This window comes from Aedes albopictus, chromosome 2 (assembly GCF_035046485.1).
Source record: "Aedes albopictus strain Foshan chromosome 2, AalbF5, whole genome shotgun sequence".
Classification (NCBI taxonomy): domain Eukaryota; kingdom Metazoa; phylum Arthropoda; class Insecta; order Diptera; family Culicidae; genus Aedes; species Aedes albopictus.
In genome coordinates, this window is record NC_085137.1 from 340,730,421 (window position 1) to 340,756,466 (window position 26,046).

At 41.0% G+C, this 26,046-nt stretch overlaps 1 protein-coding gene across 2 annotated transcripts in view; it reads left to right on the top strand.

Annotated features, from left to right (window-relative positions):
- Positions 1-26,046, top strand: part of LOC109430941 (cuticlin-4) — a 231,799-nt gene that overhangs the window by 69,469 nt on the left and 136,284 nt on the right. For both annotated transcript variants that reach the window (XM_062852624.1, XM_062852625.1), the window contains exon 3: positions 20,758-20,818. In XM_062852624.1, the coding sequence (XP_062708608.1) occupies positions 20,777-20,818 (42 nt within the window). In that variant the 5' untranslated portion in view covers positions 20,758-20,776. The remainder of the gene's footprint in view (positions 1-20,757; positions 20,819-26,046) is intronic.

Here is a 26,046-nt window from a genome sequence, read left to right on the forward strand (position 1 = left end):
TATTTCTGATTACTCTCGATTTTTAACTTGGTATCCAGTTCAGGCCCGTACACAGAAAAGGCGGAAAGGGAGGGGTTTTCCCTAACTTCGGGAAAAGGATAAATTATGTCTTCTATGTAGAACTTCGGAACGGGGGTGGTTAACCTTTTTTTTTTTTGTTTTTATTTATGTGTATTTTAACTAGTTGCTAATTCTACACTCAACGGGGTGGTTAACCCCTAAAACCCCTCCTTGGCTTGATTCAGTCACTTCTGATCATATCAAGAAAAACAGTTTTAACCCACTTATTCAAACCCACTTGATTGCAACCTTAAGGTGTCATGATGCATCACTAAGCTTTCAAACGAATCATTGACTTTTTGCTTTTCAATGATTGTTTGCCTCGCGTTTTTGAAGTGATAAAAAACTGATAATTCTGCAGTTACGCAACTGAATGATACTTTTCCATACGAGTATTCGTTTTCGTGGCTGAGAATTATCACTTTGAAATTTGAAGCCACATATCCAATATGGCTGCCGATGCTGATGATGCTGTAAAAAGCCTTAATGTCGAAAAAAAAAGCTTAACTAAAATTACCAACTCCCTCTAAAGGAACTAATAATGATGACCACCCTACTTATCACCGCTATCTCTCGGGATCTGATGTCATCTCCTCCATTATGGTCAAACCAGAGAAGCAGCATTTCCATCTGCAAAAACACCGTTGACATCATGATGTTGTTTTTTCTTTCCTGCAGCACGCGGGCGGCCATCAAACCAAGGGAAAGCACATCTAATTTATCGGGCGCGTACAATCTACCACTTCCTTCCATCGCACACCAACAACGCAACGGTTTAATGAATCGATATGATCGCACTTGTGGTGCGGGGAAAAATCACTGTCACGAAGCTGCTGTGCGGAAACCTGCACTTATGGGTTTGGCGGTTTGCTTGGTACACTTTCGTGCGCGCCCTATCTTGCGCCTCTACTAACTAACTAAACCAACCTGCCTGCTCATGAGCTCTGGGTTGGGTGCGTAAGTAGGTAATAATGATGTGGGAAGTAGAGCCAAGCCGGTTGATGAGGTGAATATCTCAGATTCGCTCTAGGTAGGTCGGTCGGTGCAGTATAGTAGTGGTTTTTCATTCAAGTGGAATGTAGGTATTTATGGGAAATAGGAAACAACCACATTGCTGCATTGAGAGTTGAGAAAAGTGAACAGGTAGTTTTAGTTTCAGTGAAAAGTTGGCTAAATGGGAAATCGTTATTGTTAGTCATTCAAGTTGGGAAATGAGGCTTAGCGTGTGTGAAAAAGTTACTTTTGCGGGCATTATGTGAACTAGACCATTTGACTTTTGGATAGAGCATAGAAGGCAGGTCTTGAGTGAAACAGATTTATGCGTATCCAAGTCTACATCTTAAAGCGTTGGACGTAATGGATAAACAATCCGGGCCTTAGAAACGGAAAAAGTCCATCTGTTTAGGCACCAGGTCCAGAGTGAACATAGTAGTACAATCCGACAATACTTACAGCGGCGGCTATAGGTATTTATGTAACGAGTTGCAAAAAAATGTTATTTTTTCAGCACGAGTCGTACATTTATTCAACGAGGCTTGTCAAGTTGGATAAATACGATTGTGCTGAAAAATTAGAGTTTTGCAACGCGTTACATACAAAACTTTATGCAATGAATTTTTCATTATACACCCAGTCAACACACGATCGCATATGATGTTGAATAGGATGCAAAAGTGGATGCGATATACGCACTGCATCTAAAAAATATGGAAGTCTAATTCAAAGACATGCCAAAGCGAGATTTTCTTTTAACAATGCTCTACCCGGGATAATGAAGGTAACTATGCCTGATAATTTTTTGAACATGTTTGTTTATTTTTTTTTATCTGTTTTAACGTGATTTTTAGCCCTAGGCTAGTTCATCTCGGGACCCACGCTTTACTTCCCTTCCGAAGGAAGAACTCACATTGTGTGAGTTTGTCGGGAGTGGGATTTGATCCCAGGTTCTCGGCGTGATAGTCAAGTGTTCTAACCATCACACCAGGTCCGCTCCACCTGTTTCTTTAGTTTTGCTCATTATTTATTCAATTTTGGACGCAAGTTAGGTCTGTTATGTATGTTTTAATGGGTTTTCATGTCTTTTAAAAAGTATCGAAAACCGGGGTTACGTGAGTGCCAACCGTTTTTTACCGAAAAAAATCGGTGACGTTTACCGAACTTCGTTAAAATTTGACAGATAAACGATAACATTTTACCGAAATTTGGTAATTTTTACAGAATGTCGGTAAAAACCATTACCGAACGCTCAGCAGTTGAGATTTCGGTAAAAAATAACCGAACGCGACTAGCTGTGTGGATCAAAACTATACATATGAAAGCCAATTTCAGAGATATTTGTATTACAAACAAGCTTACCTAAAACTTTTTGGGCAAAATATAACAAATGTCGATATTTTCATCATTTGACAACGCCTTTTTTGTTGTACAACAATGTTTTTCATGTAGATATCGTCCAAGGGGTCAAGTTTCATTAAAAATAATTGTTATTAACAGTCAAGTATCAATAAAATAAACATGATTCCATGAAAAAATGTAAGTCTATAATTTAGTTTATACAAAAAATCTTCAATGTGGGTCCTCAACATCTGATCATTTTTGCGAGCTCTATTTTAGCACAACTTTTATACTCTTGTTGTATTCTGATCTGTATAGATACAATGCATCAATAAATGAATGAAAGAGAGGATAACTACTCAAAAACAATAAGAAAATGGCTGTCAGATTGCAGTGTGGTTCACTACAGATATCCATGTGTATCAAAAAGCATAAAAAATAAAAAGATAGATACTCGAGAGGAATGCCCTTGAGAATGGCTGAAGAAATTCAGGAAATAATTCATGAAGGCATCTCGAGAAAATCTCATTCCATCTAATCTTATCGCATTTCTAATAGATATAAATATGCAGATCAAAACACTTATCGCAGTTGGAAATGTACCCAACAGGAAAAAAATTCATTTCTTCATCCTACTATCTCTACCCTAACCCTCTACTCTCTACCTTACCGTCTTCCGTGTCCTCTTTCCCAACCCTACCATCTGTCTTACCCTCTACCATATCCTCTACCCCACCTTCTACGGTACCGTATACCTTACGCTCTACACTATCCTCCATCCTACCGTTTAACCAAGTTTAACCTTATCCTCTATCCTATCATCTACTCAGCCTCTATCGTTACCACTTACTCGCCTACTTGACCGTCTACTCCAACCATCCATACTAGCCTCCACGCCATGTTGCATTCCAAAACGGCGTCGAATATCGATTTTCAATTATGTTTCGCTATCTTCAATTTAAAAATGGCGTTGGATGTTTATTTTTGAGCTCTACTCATTGAGCCCGGTCGATAGACACCCATATTGTATAGTATCCGAAGCAGCATTGTCGTTAAATAACATACATTCAAGAGTTTCAGCTGCCATCTTTAAACCCAAGCCGCCATCTTGAATTCACAAGCTAAGGAATGTACATGCTAAATTTGATTGAAAGTGGTTGTAGGTTTCCAGAGGCATTTCAGGGAAATACATATATTTTTCATTGGAAATGAAACTAATCGATAGTGACAATATGTAATCTTTGCAGCATCGTTTACGCCACCTTGTAAAGCAGTCACAAATCATACTGTCCCCCACCCTCTTGTGTTCATCTAAAATTTTCTAAATTTGTATGGGGTGTAAACTTTGACCAGGCCAGACCATCCTCTACTAAGGGTATGCGGTATGGGATTTTTTCAAAGCGAAACGAAACGAAACGAAATATAAAATTTCTGATACGATGCGGTACGAAACGAAACGAAATTCAAAAATGTTTCGTGAGATCGATACGAAATCCGAATTTACTCGGTATTTTTCGAAACGAAATTTTCGAAAAAGTTCCGCGGAATTTTGCAGATACATCAATTTTGTGCGAATTGATACTGCGTATTTGCGGTGGAGCGAATTGCATTTCCATAAATATTGTCATCCCCTTGCTTCTTTTGCTACAGTGTCATTCATTGTTCAAAAATTTGTCGCGACACATATTGAAAATTTGAATAATTACACCATTAACCAAATAAGATTGCTCCAATGACTTAACAAGAGCACATCAATAATGTGACTATGCTATAAGATGCTCTCATGCCGATTGTTTATCAGAAACCTGATGCAATGATAAGGAAACGTCAGCCAGATGTTTACCATTCAAGCTTTGTTGAATGGCGTACCTTCTGGAGAAAGCCTTAAATCTAAACCTAAAATTGATAGATAATTTAATTCATTAGAAAATGCCCAGTAAAGCTCATATAGAAATTGAAAAGAATACTTATAAAATGTATGAATACTCATCAAATATGAAGGCATCCACAAACTTGAAATTCGAAAAATATAACACAATCATCTCTAGGTATATGGACAAAAATTCTACCAGATAAATCTGGACTATAATGGACCTGGTGTGATAGTTAAAGTACAGAGGATGGCCAAAATGTTTGGGATAGGAAACTTTTTTTCACCCACAAAAAAAACATGCTGTAACTTTTCATAGAGTGCATCAAAAAATCTCATATTTTGACTGTTTGTCAACCTATTATATGTGCATCTTTGGGTAAAATTTGGGCTCGATTGATTAATTTTTCGCGAAGTTAGAACCGTTCGGGTAAAACACTATTTTTTAGACAACTATTTTTTGAACTGTCATATCTCGGAAACCAGTGAACCGAATTGAATGATTTTTTTAACGTTTATCAACAATATATTGATACTTAATACGAATATTTTCTCACGACGAATTAAGTTATACCGGGTTGAAATTTTTACCCATATAGAGGAAAATAAGTAAAATTTACAATAGCACACAAAAATTATTAAATGTGTTCTTCCTTCAATCTAAATAGGCTCTAATATATCTGATTAGAGATATTTTAAGAACAGAAGTGGAAAATCTCTGGATATCAAAACTAAAATTTATTGACATTGATGTAAAAAATATACATTTTTTCGAGAAAAATCCAAAAAGTATCAATCCATGATAACTTTTTTCAACGTTTCAAAAGTACCAATGTTTTAATAGTTTATGAAGCATTTACATATTGTTAGTGTACGTTCAAAATTTTATTCAATTCGGTTTACTGGTTTCCGAGATATGACAACTCAAAAATGAGTTGTCTAAAAGAAGGTGTTTTACCCGAACGATTCTAACTTTGCGAAATATTAATCAATAGAGCCCAAATTTGTACCAATGATGCACATATAATAGGATGACAAACAGTCGAAATTTGAGATTTTTTGATGCACTCTATGAAAAGTTAAAGCATGTTGAACTTTTTTGTGAGAGAAAAAAAAGTTGCCTATCCCAAACATTTTGGTCATTCCCTGTACATGCCCTTTTCACCAGGGATCAAATACCACTCCCAAAAGACTTGTAAAATGTGAATTTTACCTTCAGGTCTTTCGATTTGAGACTATGGGTTTCGAAATCAACTAACCTGGGGCTAAACATTCTGTTACAACAGTTGAAGAAAAACAAAGTCCCACGTAATAAATCCAGCCCAGAGTATGTTGGTGAATAATCTGATGAAATCCATGCTGCAGCTAACAAACGCCTTTTTTGCTGAAATTAAATATAAAAGTAGGATGCGCACACAGCGATGTTAGAAGTTTGTAGTGTTCATCTAACCTTTTGACATTTATTATTATTATCTTTATTAACGAGATTTTCAGCCCAGGGCAAAAACCTTTTGACATTTTCAAAAAAATATTGGTATGAATTCCTACTTTCCATACTTTCCACTTGACATACTTGAAAAATTCCGCTACAAACTCCTACATAGATGTCTTCACCTGAACATATTTTAGAAATTTAACAATTAAAAATATGATTCAGGATTCCCCTAATATTATTTTACAGTATTTTCTTAAATTCATCGAAATATCGCTAAAGTACTCCTTCCAGCGTCTGCAAATTTTCTCATTTAAGAAGAGCATTATGAAAAACAAAAGGACGATCACGGAATTTTACGAAATTTCTTATCATCGAAAGCAATAAGAGTTTAGCCGTGTAAAACGCTTCGTCATGTAGATTTGATGGCAAAACCCTTTCAAGACTTCCACTGGAAATTTCCTGGAAAAGGGTTTCTCCACAAACATTTGCACTTACCAAACCTTCTACCAAATTTGTCTTAATCGATTTCTCCTGGGATTTCCATTATTTTTTTTTTTTTGCTAGAGACATATCCTGGGAGAGCTTCCATGTTTTCTTAGAACTTTTGCTAGAGCATCCTACACTCTAGATCATTCTATCCCAATATACTCCATTACTCCGCTAAAAATTCCTTTTGGGAATCTAAACTGAAGACAGGAACTAAACCCGAGTTTTTTGCATTTGGTTCCTTCAGAAAATTTAACCAAAATATTAAGTGTGGTCCAGCATACCGCAAGTGTGGAAAGCAGACTTATCGAGCAAGATCTTGATGGTAGGTCCAAGATAAGAAATATATTCGAGATTTTTGGTGTTTTTATTATAGAACCTGCGAGTGTATTGCCTCCAGTTAGCCTAGTGGTTAAGGCTATGGGTCGCCAATCTGGAGACGGCGGGTTCGATTCCCGTTCCAGTCAGGAAAATTTTCTCGACATAGTGTATCATTGTACTTGCCTCACAATGTGCAAAATCATGCAATGGCAGGTAAAGAAAGCCCTTTAATTAATAACTGTGGAAGTGCTTCAAAGAACACTAAGTTGAAGCGAGGCAGGCCAAGTCTCAGGCGGACGTTGAGCCACAAAAAAGAAGAAGAAGCGCATTGTCTCTCGCTATTCGAGATATTTTTTTAACACTTTTCAGTAACTTAAGATTAGCAAGATCTTCGATAGATGATGTGGACATTGACACTATTTTTTTGTTTTCCAAACTTTTTAGACATTCCGCGGAATTCCGTTTGATTTCGTCAAAATCTATTTTTTGAAGACGAAATTTTTAGAATTTGGCGAAACGAAACGAAATACAAAATCATAAATTTCGCCTAGGTGAATTCCGTGGAATTCCGCGGAATTTCGTTTCGAGGTGTATTTGTCGAAATTTTTCGGTATACCGCATACCCTTAGTGGGAAATAAGGGTAAAATGAGCATTAATACATTCACGCGGTCACTACAATCTTTTTTCATCACCGTGTATCATAACCCTCTAATACCCAACCCCGCCTTTAGACGGGGTATAGTTTGAGCATTTTTTAAATTTTTGTTTCGTGGAAAATCGATTTTTTTATATTTTTGGCTGCTATTTAGGACTGTTTTGTATATCTCAAAATGGTTTATGGTGTGTTTTAAAGCGTATTTACATTTTTAAAAAATCATTGAAAAATTGATGTTTTAGTCACCATTTAGAAATCAAAGTTTATTTTGTATTGAATCGCTACAATTAACATATTTTAAATTTATCCCAAATCATTCTATCCTAGTTTTATAGTTTAAGGGAATCGAATGCACTCTTAAACTATTTTCCTTAAAATCACACGGAAAATAAAATTTTCAATGAAAAAAATTTAAAATAAAAATATTTCAACAATAATCATAAAATCTCCAAATGTTTTCATCTCAAAAAATCCGTATCCCAAATAGGCTTCCAGGAAAAATATAAAACTGTGGGGATATTCAAAAATAAAAATTAGAAAAATCAAAAACTGAAATTCATGAAATCGAGAATTAACAAGAATCATCTTCCAAAACATGTTTGAATCGATTTAAGATGACGGAAAATGATATTTAGATCAAAATCAAAAATTTGGGTATTAGAGGGATAATCCACTAAAGAAAACCTGTCTTGCATACCAGCCATAATTTCCTTGCGAGTTATGGTGCTAATGTAACACAAAACTCAACATATGTAGAGAATTAGGGTGAAATGAGCATAACTACATTCGCACACTGCAATATTTCTAATCTATTCCTTGTATCATCATCCACTAAAGAAACCCTTCAGAGCACACCACTCATAATTTCCTTGCGAGTTATAGAGCGAATTTCATGCAAAACTCAATGTATGTGGGGAACTAGGGTAAAGTGAGCATAATAACATTCACGCAGTCACTGCAATCACTTCTCATCGAATCCTTGTATCATCATCCACTAAAAAACTCTTGCTTAGCATACCACTCATAATTTTCTTGTGAATTATGGAGCTAATTTCATAAAAAAAACTCAATATATGTGGGGAATTAGGCTAAAATAAGCATAACAACATTCACGCGGTCACTGCAACCATTTCTAGTCGATTCCCTGTATCATAATCCACTAAAGAAAGTAAGAAGGCTTACCACTTATAATTTTCTTGCGAGTAAGGAGCTAATTTCATACAAAACTCAATATATGTGGGGAATTAAGGTATAAATAGCATAAATACATTCGCGCGGTCACTGCAATCACTTCTCATCAATTCCTTGTACCATAATTCACTAAAGAGAGCCTTCTTAGCATACCACTCATAATTTCCTTTCGAGTTATGGAGCTAATTTCATACAAAACTCTATATATGAGGGGAATTAGGGTAAAATAAGCAGACATGCATTCATGCGGTCACTGCAATCCCTTCAAATCGATTCTCTACATCTTAATCCTTCACAAAAGTCCTTCAAGGCAAACCGTATTCATGTTTCATAATTGTTTTAGAGCTAGTTTCATGTAAATGTTAATAAAAATTGGGGAATTAGGGCAAAATGAGCAAGATAATGATCCGTGCGGTCTGTTTTAACACTTCCATTCGATTCTCCAGACAATTTTACGCCTAAAACCGTTTTGTTCATTAGAAAAGCCGGATGCGTTCGTGAGATACAGAATTTAGTTTAGTTTTGCACTGGTTTTTTCCCACTGTGGATGGAAGAACCCACATTTTGTGAGTTTGTCGGGAGTAGGATTCGATCCCAAGTCCTTGTGTTTAACTGTATAGTTTCTATCTTTCTGTGACAACACGTATTAAAATGTTCAACACCTCACCGAAGCTTAATCGTAGATAAATCCCACGTTTCGCAGATTACGAGCACAACCACCCACCATGGGAGAGGCCATTATTGCTATCGACCAACTGCATTACGTAACGGAAACAATCGTCAGCAACCTCGAAATGCAAATTTTTGCCAAATAACTTGGTCACGATTTTATCTCCTCTAATTTGTGTGCCACTGCTAGCCGAAATACCCACATTTCCATATCAGACCACCACCTTCGAAGTGCTGCTTGCTCACCTCCATCCATGATGATTGCCAAAAACTGAAAGCACGGCCGCATGAGTGAAAAATTTAAATGCAGATGACATCACACAACAACACGGGCACCTGGGGCTCCCTCCCAGCCAGTTTAGGAGGAGAGGGTGCGAGGTGTTGCGCATCCGACTCATCAACCATTGCATTACGGTCGGCCAGTATTGTGAATACCGCATCAGCTGGTGTACCTACAACAAGCTACAACATCTTCCATACACATCCATTGAAAAACGAAAATATCCGCACCGACAACGTTGGAGCTTCGCTGTTTGGCATGGGGCTGCCGCTTTGTATTATGCAACGCTATTTATTTCCTCCCATCAATTTTTGCTCTCACTTGTTGCTGTTGCTGTTTCTGCTGGCTTGTTGGCTAGCTGCCTGGTTCGATGATGACGCTCTGTTTTGGTAAACGAACGTAAGATCAGCCGGCCGTAACAGTACATACCTTGGACGTAAGGTAGCAGCCAGCGTTCCGAAGTAGCACAGCATGCTTCCAGCTCCAAACATTACCACCACCATTGCAAGTGCAGTACAGTAAAACCCATCACGTGGATGAGTCCATATTTGATCTATGAACCGTACGTTGGAAACAGCAAACATCAATCAAAACAGGAACATTACGCAATGGAAAATACGGTGTATTTGGATACCATTTTTAGTAAAGTACTGACCTGAGATTGGCATATACCTAAAATGACATTGTTTTACAAAATAAAAGGTTTGAAAACAGAGGTTCAAGTTTCTCCAAACCTGTCTTTGATCGGAAAAGCCTTCATTCCGTTATCAACGATAATGATGTGTGACTTGTAGCAGTTGCAGCTGCTAGATGCAGTACTGGAAATGCCATTTTGACATATCTAGATTCAATCACCTATAGCTCATTTCAGAAGCTGCACCTAAAAATATGATATATGAAAAACATGTGTGGCTTGATTAGTTCTAAAAAAGTCAAGGAAAAACTGCTCTCATTTTAATATTTAACGTCAATGCCATCGCTAACCTTCGAGAAATGCCAATTGATTTTCATAATGAATACCAATAGGCATTTCTTGAAGATAGTCGATGGCATTCACCTTATATATTGGAGATAGAGCGGGTTTTCCGTGACATTCTTGTAGAACTTGTCTAGCCGCACGAGTTTTTCATATATCATATTTTTAGGTTTAGTTTCCAAAGTGAGCTGTAGGTGATTAAATGTAGATACACCCGATCCTTTTTTTTGTTGCTCTCTTGCTATAACTCAGTCAATTTGTAAACAGATACAGGGGATGGCCAAAATGTTTGGGATAGGCAACTTTTTTTCTCTCACAAAACAGTTCAACAAGCTATAACTTTTCATAGAGCGCATCAAAAAATCTCAAATTTTGACTGTTTGTCAACCTATTATGTGTGCATGATTGGTACAAATTTGGGCTCGATTGATTAATATTTCGCAAAGTTAGAACCGTTCGGGTAAAACACTATTTTTCAGACAACTCATTTTTGAGGTGTCATATCTCGGAAACCAGTGAACCGTATTGAATGAAATTTTGAACGTACACTAACAATATGTGAATGCTTCACAAACTATTGAAACATAGCTACTTTTTAAACGTTGAAGAAATTTATCATGGATTGACACTTTTTGGATTTTTCTCGAAAAAATGTCATTTTTTTAACATCAATGTCAATAAATTTTAGTGTTGATATCCAAAGATTTTCCACTTCTGTTCTCAAGTTATCTCTAATCAGATATATTAGAGCCTATTTAGATTGAAGGAGGAACATATTTAGTAATTTTTGTGTGGTATTGTAAATTTGACTTATTTTCCTCTATATGGGTAAACATTTCAATCCGGTATAACTCAATTCGCCGTGAGAAAATATTACATTTTATAACGTCGTATTAAGTATCAATATATTGTTGATAAACGTTAAAAAATTCATTCAAATCGGTTCACTGGTTTCCGAGATATGACACCTCAAGAATGAGTTGTCTAAAAAATAGTGTTTTACCCGAACGGTTCTAACTTCGCGAAAAATTAATCAATCGAGCCCAAATTTATACCAATGATGCACATATAATAGGTTGACAAACAGTCAAAATTTGAGATTTTTTTATGCACTCTATGAAAAGTTACAGCATGTTGAATTTTTTTGTGGGAGAAAAAAAGTTGCCTATCCCAAACATTTTGGCCATCCCCTGTAGTACTAATCGTATCTACAAATATCAGTATCTAATTCATACGAAAGAATATCCGAAAACACATCTGGCGGCAACACCCACATGTTGATATTTTTTGCATTGATTGTGTGTTGCATTGAATTTCATTCTAGTGATAACATGATGAAATCTATTAATTTTTTTGCGAATTCTGGTTGTCTGGGCTGGGGGTGTGGAAACTCCGAACCCAACTCAGGAGTGTTTCACCTCGCCGTCCGTTTAGGATTGCTTCCAGACTTCCCACCGGGGATTACTCTAGGAATTCCCACAGACGAATGCTCCAGGAATTCTCACTGAGGGATTCCTTCCTATAATGGCAATTGCTGCAATCCTCGGTGGGAATTTTTGCAGCAATCCTTGGTTGAACATCCTATTGCAATCATCGGTTGGAATTCCAGGAGTATTCTTTGGTGAGACTTCCTGGAGCAATTTTCGGTGGAAATCCAAACACAATTATATTCTGAAGTTTTTTATTACGAAGAATTCATGTACATATAATCAATAATTAAATGTGTTCGATAATTATACCAAAGTAATACATATTATAAATAGAAAGATAAGTCTGCACATTTCTAAATGTTTTGCAACACATAATTCAGGTAGAGTGGCTTTGGGTGTTGTCGGCAGGTTTGTTTTCTTCGTTTTGAGGGGTTTTGTCGGCAAAATTGACTGAAAGTTGCTCGTCTACTTTAGCTTGGTTGGAAAAGATTAGAGGCCAACTTTAAGTTCAATAGATTTAAAAAAAACTGCCATTTTCTTCTTCTTCTTGATGTAATGTACCCACTGGGGTAAAGTCAGCTTAGTGTTCAACGAACACTTCCACAGTTATTAACTGAGAGCTTCCCCTGCCAATGATCGTTTTGCATTTGTATATCGTTTGACAGGCACGAACTTACTTACTTTTTGTAATGGACACCCATGGTGGTGCAGAGGACCGAATTGAAAGATTTTCATCCTGGGTGATTGCCAGCCATCGCCTTGACTGTAGCCAGGTCAAATTTCTGTCTGCCTCTGCTGCGATGTCCTGCCGGGTTCCAGCGAAGACTTTATCAAGAAGACTTACAGCACTGCTGAAAATCAGGAGTCACTGTTAGCAACGCCACCACGGATTAAGATGGAAGCATTTATGGTAGTGTGTGTAAATTCTTCATATTCGCACCAATACACTCTTACACTTTTATACAAAGGTACCACTTTAGCTCAACAGGCGGTGGTGCTGTCGGTGTCGCATGCAGTTAGTATGGGAAACAACAGAATTGCATGTCTTCTTGATAAAGTAGTCTTCGGTTCCAGTCTAACGCTTGTTTGCAGGTTTCGTTTCCGCCCCTGCGCAGAGTGTGGCCGACCCACCTCCACTTTTGATGACATCGACGATGGAGCTCCACGTTGGAGATCCAATTGTGAGGCCACCATGCACGAATTATATACCGCAGGCATCTATTGGTGAAGACCTGCAGTCGTTGCGTGTTCCCCACTGATACACACCAGGTTTCACTGGCGTATAGCAGCACAGATTTCACGTTCGAGTTAAAAAATCGGATTTTGGTGGGTCGACTGATCTGGTTGTTTTTCCATACATGAGCATGAGCATGAGCATGATTGACCGCCCGCGGTTGCTCCTCTGTTATTGCAAGGACAACTGCATTTACACAAAGAACCAACTAATGATGCTTGGGATTAGCTTTCTCTTCATTGTGTAAATGCTGGAATCCCAATACTTTTCAATAAGCAATACCAGCGCCGGCCGCGTCCGAATGCAGGTCAATTGAGGATAGGGAAGGAAGTGATGACGTGATTCTCGCTTAGGCCAATAACCGAGGAATTCTCTGCGTTACTACGAGAAATCGCTAGGAGTTTGGACAGGGGAAATGGAGATGTGTTGAGGATTTTGTCGTGGTAAACGAGTGTAATGTTTTGAATCGCGATTAATAATGCGCTCGCGAAGAAATACCCTTCTAAACCTTGGACGACGAACGCGATCTTTTGTGCCTCAAAACTCACCCTACATAAGTTATTCATTCGCAACTAAGGAGAACACAATGCTAAACACCGACGCATCTGTAGTTTGCGTTTCCGCGCGAGACAATGCTGAACGCGATCAATTCACAAGTATTAACCAAATAACACGTGATAAATAAATCAGAAAGATCTTACCGCATGGTTCGCCGTCTATCTTTTACCGACCCTCTCTTTTTCCAGAAATTCATGCAACCTTTATTTGAGTCAAAACATTTATTCATTTGGACTAAAATATTACAAATGTCGACACCGAAGATGACGAACCATTCAAATTTTTGTGTTCATGCAAAAAATTAAAGGAAATTATTTATTATCAACTAAATGTGCATTTGGAACTAGCGCCGACACATGACGTGACGAACTTTTCAATATTTGTTAGATAAATACACAAAAACCAGAGCTGCAGCATCTTCCACTAACTGGCCTCGAAATTACACTGAACTGCTACAACAACACACGGGTACGACGATGTGCACATTCAAATTGTCGACGACAACGCGCCCGATCCGAATGAAAAAAGCGGCACTTCCTTTGCCTCCAAAAACACACTAAACCGCCTCGTACGAAGATGAGTACGCACACAGGACGACGACGCGATGCAACGACGAACCAAGACGGACTCTCATGCAACCTTTACTATTGAGTCAAAACATTTATTCATTTTGACTAAAATATTACAAATGTCGACACCGAAGATGACAAACCATTCAAATTTTTGTGTAAATGCAAAAAATGAAAGAAACATATTTATTATCAACTGATTGTGCATTGCGTACTAACGCCGACACATGACGTGACGAACTTTTCAATATTTGTTAGATAAATACACAAAAACCAGAGCAGAATTGTATAAATCCTTTAGCATTAATTATTATATTATTATTATTATAAAATGGAAAGAGCTCACCAATAAACATCCTTCAAAGTGTCCAGTGCGTATGTGCTACAGCATCTTCCACTAACTGGCCTCTTCTCCGAAATCACACTGAACCGCTACAACTAAACACGGGTACGACGATGTGGACATTCAAATTGACGACGACGACGACGCAGCCGGTCCGAATAAAAAAGCGGCTTTTCACTTTGCCTCAAAAATCACACTAAACCGCCCCGTACGAAGATGAGCACAGCCAAATCTGCGACGACGACGACGACGCGGCAGGCTCAAATGAAAAAAAATGGCCTCTTCACTTTGCCTCCAAAATCACGAAGATGAGCACAGTCAAATAGACGACAACGACGACGGACGATCCGAATGAAAACGCGGCCTGTACACTTTGCCACCAAAAACTCACTAAATCGCCCCGTACGAAGATGAGCAGTCAAATAGACGACGACGACGACGACGACCGAATGAAAACGCGGCCTGTACACTTTGCCACCAAAAACTCACTACACTAAATTCTTTTTTTACACGATCTTTTTTTACGCGGTTTTATTTTACACGATTTTTTTTACACGATTTTCTCGAAATTACGCGATGTGCTTTTGGAAAGATTCTTCTCTCCTGGTCGTTATTTACTTCCGACGGGGCTCAAATTTCTACCAGAGATCTCTCTTATCATCCTTGATACCCTGTCAAAATTTAAGGATGATCCGATAAAAAAAGTTTTGAAAACTTTTTTTACACGATTTTTTTTACGCGGAACAAAAAATCGCGTAAAAACAGAATTTAGTGTAAATCGCCCCGTACGAAGATGAGCAGTCAAATAGACGACGACGACGACGACGACGACGACGACGACGACCGAATGAAAACGCGGCCTGTACTCTTTGCCACCAAAAACTCACTAAATCGCCCCGTACGAAGATGAGCAGGCAAATAGACGACGACGACGACGTGCACGCGGATGATCCGAATGAAAACGCGGCCTGTACTCTTTGCCACCAAAAACTCACTAAATCGCCCCGTACGAAGATGAGCAGTCAAATAGACGACGACGACGACCGAATGAAAACGCGGCCTGTACTCTTTGCCACCAAAAACTCACTAAATCGCCCCGTACGAAGATGAGCAGTCAAATAGACGACAACGACGACGGACGATCCGAATGAAAACGCGGCCTGTACACTTTGCCACCAAAAACTCACTAAATCGCCCCGTACGAAGTTGAGCAGTCAAATAGACGACGACGACCACCGAATGAAAACGCGGCCTGTACTCTTTGCCACCAAAAACTCACTAAATCGCCCCGTACGAAGATGAGCAGTCAAATAGACGACAACGACGACGGACGATCCGAATGAAAACGCGGCCTGTACACTTTGCCACCAAAAACTCACTAAATCGCCCCGTACGAAGTTGAGCAGTCAAATAGACGACGACGACGACCGAATGAAAACGCGGCCTGTACTCTTTGCCACCAAAAACTCACTAAATCGCCCCGTACGAAGATGAGCAGGCAAATAGACGACGACGACGACGTGCACGCGGATGATCCGAATGAAAACGCGGCCTGTACTCTTTGCCACCAAAAACTCACTAAATCGCCCCGTTCGAAGATGAGCAGTCAAATAGACGACGACGACGACCGAATGAAAACGCGGCCTGTACACTTTGCCACCAAAAACTCACTACATAAATCGCCCCGTACGAAGATGAGCAGTCAAATAGACGACGACGACGACGACGACGACCGAATGAAAACGCGGCCTGTACACTTTGCCACCAAAAACTCACTACACTAAATTCTTTTTTTACACGATCTTTTTTTACGCGGTTTTATTTTACACGATTTTTTTACACGATTTTCTCGAAATTACGCGATGTGCTTTTGGAAAGATTCTTCTCTCCTGGTCGTTATTTACTTCCGACGGGGCTCAAATTTCTACCAGAGATCTCTCTTATCATCCTTGATACCCTGTCAAAATTTAAGGATGATCCGATAAAAAAAGTTTTGAAAACTTTTTTTACACGATTTTTTTTACGCGGAACTAAAAATCGCGTAAAAACAGAATTTAGTGTAAATCGCCCCGTACGAAGATGAGCAGTCAAATAGACGACGACGACGACGACGACCGAATGAAAACGCGGCCTGTACTCTTTGCCACCAAAAACTCACTAAATCGCCCCGTACGAAGATGAGCAGTCAAATAGACGACGACGACGACCGAATGAAAACGCGGCCTGTACACTTTGCCACCAAAAACTCACTAAATCGCCCCGTACGAAGATGAGCAGGCAAATAGACGACGACGACGACGTGCACGCGGATGATCCGAATGAAAACGCGGCCTGTACTCTTTGCCACCAAAAACTCACTAAATCGCCCCGTACGAAGATGAGCAGTCAAATAGACGACGACGACGACCGAATGAAAACGCGGCCTGTACACTTTGCCACCAAAAACTCACTAAATCGCCCCGTACGAAGTTGAGCAGTCAAATAGACGACGACGACGACGACCGAATGAAAACGCGGCCTGTACACTTTGCCACCAAAAACTCATTAAATCGCCCCGTACGAAGTTGAGCAGTCAAATAGACGACGACGACGACCGAATGAAAACGCGGCCTGTACACTTTGCCACCAAAAACTCACTAAATCGCCCCGTACGAAGATGAGCAGGCAAATAGACGACGACGACGACGTGCACGCGGATGATCCGAATGAAAACGCGGCCTGTACTCTTTGCCACCAAAAACTCATTAAATCGCCCCGTACGAAGTTGAGCAGTCAAATAGACGACGACGACGACCGAATGAAAACGCGGCCTGTACACTTTGCCACCAAAAACTCATTAAATCGCCCCGTACGAAGTTGAGCAGTCAAATAGACGACGACGACGACCGAATGAAAACGCGGCCTGTACACTTTGCCACCAAAAACTCACTAAATCGCCCCGTACGAAGATGAGCAGTCAAATAGACGACGACGACGACCGAATGAAAACGCGGCCTGTACTCTTTGCCACCAAAAACTCACTAAATCGCCCCGTACGAAGATGAGCAGTCAAATAGACGACGACGACGACCGAATGAAAACGCGGCCTGTACACTTTGCCACCAAAAACTCACTAAATCGCCCCGTACGAAGATGAGCAGTCAAAAAGACGACGACGACGACGACGACGACGACGACGACCGAATGAAAACGCGGCCTGTACTCTTTGCCACCAAAAACTCACTAAATCGTCCCGTACGAAGATGAGCAGGCAAATAGACGACGACGACGACGTGCACGCGGATGATCCGAATGAAAACGCGGCCTGTACTCTTTGCCACCAAAAACTCACTAAATCGCCCCGTACGAAGATGAGCAGTCAAATAGACGACGACGACGACCGAATGAAAACGCGGCCTGTACACTTTGCCACCAAAAACTCACTAAATCGCCCCGTACGAAGATGAGCAGTCAAATAGACGACAACGACGACGGACGATCCGAATGAAAACGCGGCCTGTACACTTTGCCACCAAAAACTCACTAAATCGCCCCGTACGAAGTTGAGCAGTCAAATAGACGACGACGACGACGACCGAATGAAAACGCGGCCTGTACTCTTTGCCACCAAAAACTCACTAAATCGCCCCGTACGAAGATGAGCAGTCAAATAGACGACGACGACGACGACGACGACGACGACGACGACGACCGAATGAAAACGCGGCCTGTACTCTTTGCCACCAAAAACTCACTAAATCGTCCCGTACGAAGATGAGCAGGCAAATAGACGACGACGACGACGACGACGACCGAATGAAAACGCGGCCTGTACACTTTGCCACCAAAAACTCACTAAATCGCCCCGTACGAAGATGAGCAGTCAAATAGACGACAACGACGACGGACGATCCGAATGAAAACGCGGCCTGTACACTTTGCCACCAAAAACTCACTAAATCGCCCCGTACGAAGTTGAGCAGTCAAATAGACGACGACGACGACCGAATGAAAACGCGGCCTGTACACTTTGCCACCAAAAACTCACTAAATCGCCCCGTACGAAGATGAGCAGGCAAATAGACGACGACGACGACGTGCACGCGGATGATCCAAATGAAAACGCGGCCTGTACTCTTTGCCACCAAAAACTCACTAAATCGCCCCGTACGAAGATGAGCAGTCAAATAGACGACGACGACGACCGAATGAAAACGCGGCCTGTACACTTTGCCACCAAAAACTCACTCAGATCTGGTTGTTTTTCCATACATTTCTTAAACTTGCAAAAGCAGGCCTCGCCTTCTTGATCCGTGCACCTATGTCGCCATTTGGCTACCAAGGTATTGGAAGCTTTCAACATTCTCCACTGATTACCCAGCTACCGTAAAGCTGGAAGGGTTGATCGTGTTTACATCCAACGATTTGGTCTTGTTGACGTTGATGATAAGACCTGCTGCTGAGGAGCGATTGGCAAGAATCGAGCTTGTTCTGCATATCAGAGCGCCGTTGAGCTAGGAGAGCAACGTCATCAGCCAGTTCGAAGTCATTTAGGTGCTCCATGGTAATGGGCTGCCACAGCAACCCACGATTTGATTCACAATCAATCGCACCAACCAGGATCTCGTCGATTATGATGAGGAACAGTAGTGGTGATAGTATACATCCTTGCCTCACTCCAGCAACGACCCGGATGCGATGGGATCGGACAAAACACCGTTATGCAGTACTCTGCACGAAAATGCTCTATACTGTACTTCAATGAGGCCGATGATTTTCTCAGGGACACACTTGCGCCTGAGGGCTTCCCACATATTTCCGTAATTGAGACGACGATCGAAAGCTTTTTCGTAATCAATGAACACCAGGTAGAGAGACTCTTGGAATTAGTTAAATTTTGAGCCATTTTGTATGAATATGTACTTTCAAAGTTGTAGCAGTTTGAATATGGAAAAAAAACTGACCGGGTGCCACTTAAGAAAATATAACTTTGTAACGGCTGGATAAAATTGAATGATTTTTTACACAACATTTTGACATGCATACTTTACAAACAGAAAAATTTTCATTGAAATCGGGTAACTTTTTCTGGCTATATAAACAAAACAGTAAAAATGTGTTCTTAACTTTGAATCCTCTTTTTACAAAACATTAAAATTGCAGATCTCAGGATTCAACAATATCTCCACAAGCACTAAACTGATTTTGATGAAAATTTTATGGTATAAGCTACACACAATGTACCATTACTGGTCCAAAAATCTATTTTGGTGTACGCAGTCTTTAGATAACTTTAGAACAAAATTGTATGAACCTAAATTTGCCTGTACCACCCTTTAGAGCAAAAACAGAGCAAACATATTTTTGATGTTTCTATGGATAAAAAAGAAAACGATTAAGATTACTTCATTGTTCCATTTTATAATAAAAAAAATGAGCGGTCTATCTCAATGATTAAAATAATGCCCCGGTTGCCTGTTGCATAGAAAAAATCACAGCTCGGTTGCACCACATATGTACTTACCCCAATTAATCCAAATCATCGCTTTCACACTTGATTCATCTACCGGCTAGTGGTTATCCAGATCTCTCGTTGCTCCTAACTCGATCATCTAATAATCCGATATCGAAGAAAAAACTGCTCTTACCACCGCAATTAAGGTCATTTAACTTCGGCTATTTTCCTCTTCTTGCTATAATTCGGCACTTGTGTATGTTTGAACGCTCGCATCGAGTAGTTGGTTGGTTAGCCTCTCTTGTTCTACGATTTGCTTCTTGTTTCAGAATAAGGAATCTGTTTGGTCGAATACTTATAATTTGAAAGTGGGCACTTATTGGTTACAGCACAATACAAGCTATAAATAAAGCGTTTCAAATCTTCACTAATGTAGACCTTATTAATTTATTCCGATTAGCAAGCACCAATGGCTTTACACTGGTTGAAAAACTTATTTTTCCAAAGGGCTTATATGCGAAGTATTGATTATATTGCCCGCTGTACTCCATTTCAGCGCCATTCTTATGTCAATCTAATCTGTAGCGAACACCAACTTTGCAGGGGTGTTGCCCGGTATTCTTTTTGTTATTGTTTATTGTTATAATTATTGTTCATAATTATTAATCCCTCCCATTGCCGATCACTCGTGGATCTCCACTCTCCAGGTTGTCGAGTACAAGCATGTTAACATAAATGTTCCATTTCCTATACCTAAGCAAAAGAACTAGGTCCAGCATTGCCTGCTTCATTAGTACGCAAAGTCATAAATTTACGTTTGCCATCCCAAAGCCTATAAACTATAACGTGCTTCCCACCCTCTGGTAATTTAACATTAATTAATTGTTGTTCTTTTCGATGTTTCCTTTCAGGCATTCCAATGAGAGCACCATGGAATTGCAGGCGGTAGTTTTTATTTTAGCACACTTTCTGGTAAGTATCCACAGCACGAAGAAGTTGCATCTTCCTTCATGCACAAACCTGGTTATGATCCTCTTTCTATCGGGGCTCTCTAACGGTAGCAGAGCCATAATATTTATGGTTTGACTATGAACAAAGCTCGCAGATCATAACACTCTGACACCGGAAGAGTTATAAACTGGCAAACGATAAATGGCCCAACAAAATAGCAAGAAAAACTACTGTCAGTCCCGCCAGCCGGTTCGAGCGGTGAAAGGAAACGTTGTTGTCGTGGTCATGCCATCATCCATCGGCGGCCTCGATGTGGACCCGTTGTTTATGGGTCTCTTCTGTGGCGTGCGCTGTTGACTGCAATGTCCGCAAGTCTTCAACTGATCAAGCGGCACTACTTGGCGATTTTATAATAGGACCAATAGCAGTGAATGGATTGGGGACGTAACTTTAACATAGCTAATATCTAAACACAGCTCGATCTCAGATGTGAGCTATGAACCGCCGCCTAGAGAAGTCGCTCCAGCATCTCAAAAACCATTCACCGAACTGCCGATGATAAAGTGCGCGATTAGTGCAGGCAGGAAAAGCTCACACGGTACTTGTGATTCGAAAACATTTATTGAATATTTTGTTTTAACGTGTTTACTCTTAGCAACGATATATGTACAATTAAAATTTTGAATATACGGTCGAAATTTTAATTCATTGAAAAAATCGTTTCTATGTAATGCAAATTTAGATAAGCTTCTTGTAAAATTTATTTCAAAATAAAATATTAGAATTAAAGGTTCTTAGACGAAAGTAATTACATTTTCAATCACATAATCCACGAGAGCCATATTTTTGTTAAACAAAATCTCCTCTCGAACACGCCGTGCTCACACAGGAAAAAGTGGTAAAAACTGCACGTACTGGTGTAACCACCCGGTTCGAGGTTATTAAAACTGGTTTAAGCCGTTCAACCCCCTACAAGTGGTATCTAGAGATGCTGACACGATTTACCTAGCTTTTAATCGGTGAACGAGCATCGACAGACAGCAATCGACCAGTAATGGTCAACACGGTTGGCTACGGTGCTAAACGGTATGGTACATGTACGTTGTCGCCGTGGCTCCAACTCCTATTAGAAGCGGCTTAGCATTCACTACATTTGACTATGACGCAAGATCCTTTGCGTTCACAACACTACCCGCTGGATTTTGTAGAGAGGCATTCAATAGTTAAATGCATACGGCAAATGTCAACGGCGATGGGCGTTTGTTGCTGCTCTACTGTGTTTTATGCCTTGTAAATCTATTAGTCATTTTTCTTGCTATCACATTGTATTCTGCTCTACTTAAATAAACTGAACGTTCACTGTTTTTCCTCTATTTGAAAGAGTTATGAACGAAATATAAAAACAAACTGGGGTCTAGCTACATACGCAGCTTACAACTTATATCTTACACAAGACCACTATTCCACTATCGTGATTCAAATAATTTTCATTTGATAGGGACTGGGACCATTTGTGGCTAGTTATTCTAAACTAAAAGTGGATCCGGTAGTTGCTTTTTTAAATATTTCAAGCTTAGACACAATAAGGACAATATAGAGCTGAAAACAGAAAATGTGTGGATTGTGATTGTGATAAATGGATTTTAAACTAAATTTTAGAAAGAATTGCACGGATTCTACAGTTCTAAATTTTGCGAGATGCCTTCATGTTCAATTATAAACTATTATCAGGAAAACGGCAAAGTAAATAGTAAAATTTCATTCAATAATAGTATACTATACTATAGTATACTTAAACTCTACTTTGTCATGACATTCATATGCTTTTCGCCAGGAAAGCATCTCATAATTCCCTTTCTAAAATGTAACTCTGGATATTTATGAAAGTGGGCTATGTTCCTGGGCATCATCTAAAGTAGATACATATGTATTACATACACACATTTATTTGTTCAACATCATTAAGACAAGGCATAATCAACAATAGTATACGCCACAATACTCGGTTTGTGGCTGCCGCTCTCCATCCTCGGTCGCGCCCAATGCTCGCCAAGTCACGCTCCACCTGGTCCGCCCATCGTGCTCTCTGCGCTCCATGCCTTCTTGTGCCAAGCGGATCAGTTGCAAACACCAGCTTTGCAGGGTTGTTGTCCGGCATTCTTGCAACATGCCCTGCCCACCGTATCCTTCCGGCTTTGGCCCCCTTCTGGATGCTGGGTTCGCCGTAAAGTGCAGCTAGCTCGTGGTTCATCCTTCTGCGCCACACACCGTTCTCCTGCACATCACCGAAGATCGTCCTTAGCATGCGTTGCTCGAAAACTCCGAGTGCTTGCAGGTCCTTCTCGAGCATGGTCCATGTCTCGTGCCCGTAGAGGATCACTGGTCTTATTAGCGTTTTGTACATGGTGCATTTGGTGCGTGGGTGAATCTTTTTCGACCGCAGTTTCTTCTGGAGCCCGTAGTATGCCCGACTTCCGCTGATGATGCGCCTCCGAATTTCACGGCTCACGTTGTTATCAGTCGTCAGTAAGGATCCGAGGTAGACGAATTCCTCCACCACCTCGAAAGTATCCCCGTCTATCGTAACATTACTACCCAGACGGATCCGGTTCCGCCTACCAGCATGTACTTTGTTTTTGAGGCATTCACCACCAGTCCGACCTTTGCTGTTTCGCGTTTCAGGAGGGTGTACAGCTCTGCCACCGTTTCAAATGTTCTAGCGATAATGTCCATGTCGTCCGCCAAGCACACAAATTGACCGGATTTTATGAAAATCGTTCCCCGGCTGTTGAGCCCGGCTCGTCGCATCACACCTTCCAGAGCGATGTTGAAGAGCAGGCATGAGAGTCCATCACCTTGTCGCAGTCCCCGGCGAGATTCGAATGAACTGGATAGTTCACCCGAAACCCATACGCAGTTTTGCACACCGTCCATCGTTGCATTAATCAGTCTAGTCAGCTTCCCAGGAAAGCCGTTTTCGTCCATGATTCTCCATAGCTCTGCGCGGTCCATACTGTCGTATGCCGCTTTGAAGTCAATAAACAGTTGATGCGTTGGGATCTGGTTTTCACGGCATTTCTGGAGGATTTGCCGTACGGTAAAAATCTGGTCCGTTGTCGACCGGCCGTCGATGAAGCCAGCCTGATAACTTCCCACGAACTCATTCGTTTTAGGTGACAGACGACGGAAGATGATCTGGGATAGCACTTTGTAGGCAGCATTCAAAATAGTGATCGCCCTGAAGTTCTCACATTCCAAATGGTCGCCTTTCTTGTGAATGGGGCAGATTACCCCTTCCTTCCACTCCTCCGGTAGCTGTTCGGTTTCCCAGATCCTGACTATCAGCCGATGCAGATAGGTGGTCAACTTGTCTGGGCCCATCTTGATGAGTTCAGCTGCGATACCATCCTTACCAGCTGCTTTGTTTGTTTTGAGCTGGTGAATGGCACCCTTAACTTCCCTCAGCGTGGGAGTTGGTTCATTTCCGTCCTCCGCTTCATTTCCACATTTCTTCCGTTGCCGTGGGCTCCCGTGCCTACGTTCTCCACGCCGTTCAGGTGCTGATCGAAGTGCTGTTTCCACCTTTCGATCACCTCACGTCCGTCCGTGAAGAGGCCTCCGTCTTTATCCCTGCATATTTCGGCTCGCGGCACGAAGCCGTTGCGGGATGCGTTGAGCTTCTGATAAAACTTCGTGTTTCTTGGGAACGGCACAGCAATTCCATTTCTTCACACTCCGTTTCTTCCAGGCGGCGCTTTTTCTCCCGAAAGAGGCGGATCTGCTGTTTCCGCTTCTGTTTGTAATCGAGCTCGCCCTCGTCTGGCTACGCGGCCTCGAGAGTATGCGCGTATGCTGAGGCGACATCCGGTTGCTTCAGTCGCTCTAGGTTGTACCGTGGCGGTCGCCGGTACCGTACATTGTTGATGACGGAGTGTTTTGGGCGCAGTTTGACCATCACCAGATAGTGGTCGGAGTCGATGATGGCGCCACGATAGGTCCTGACGTCGATAATGTCGGAGAAGTTCCGTCCGTCAATCAGAACGTGGTCGATTTGAGATTCTATGTGCTGTGGGGATCTCCAGGTGTAACGATAAGGGAGGCTGTGTTGGAAAAAGGTGCTACGTATGGCCATATTTTTGGAGGCAGCGAAATCAATGAGTCGTAGGCCGTTTTCGTTCGTCTGCTGGTGGGCGCTGAACTTACCAATCGTCGGTCTGAATTCCTCCTCCTGGCCTACCTGAGCGTTCAAATCTCCTATGATAATCTTGACGTCGTGGCTTGGGCAGCGATCGTACTCGCGTTCGAGCTGCGCGTAAAATGCGTCCTTGTCATTATCAGTACTTCTGGAGTGTGGGCTGTGCACGTTTATTATGCTGAAGTTGAAGAATCGGCCCTTGATCCTCAACCTGCACATTCTTTCGTCGATCGGCCACCAACCGATCACGCGCCTCTGCATATCACCCATCACGATGAAAGCTGTTCCCAGCTCGCGTGTGTTGCTGCAGCTCTGGTAGATGGTATGATCACCTCTAAACGTTCGCACCATGGATCCTGTCCAACACACCTCCTGCAGTGCTACGATGCCGAACCCGCGGTCCTTCAGTAGATCGGCGAGTATGCGGGTGCTCCCAATAAAATAGAGAGAACAGACGTCCAGGTTCCCCCCCCCCCTTCCCTGTCAGCCTATGACCAAAGTTCCCACCGGAGTTGGTTACCCGATCTTCTTCAAGGTTGCTCATAGTTTCCGGCATGTACCACGAGGAGGTAGAGATAGGAGTTGCTGGGCAGAGGCTAGTGGATCACAATGGGATCTGAATTGCGCAGCATACCCACTACCCAGCCTTTACCGTACCGTGTATTATCTAATCAATATGCCATGCTATGTTAATAGACATACGAAATCTCACGTACATTTTAGCCGAACGCAAATTTGTCCTCTCATCGAGTTGCATTGCTCACGAAATAATACAAAAAAGATGCTCCGATATACAGATAGTATGTGACGCAGAAACTGCTGATATTCAAATAATTTACCTTGCTGTTAAACATAGGCTATTCTTTCTAGTTTTATTGTTTAAATAGCTATTGGCAATAATTGAGGAGGTTAGAAGCAAAGGGATGTAAGTGACATAAACCCACTTTCGAGTAAATGAGGTTTAAAGTTTTTTATATTTTTTTTCATAGGATACAAAATGTATGGAGTTTCAAAATCGACCTGATTTTCTACGATTTATTGTGATTTTTCTAAT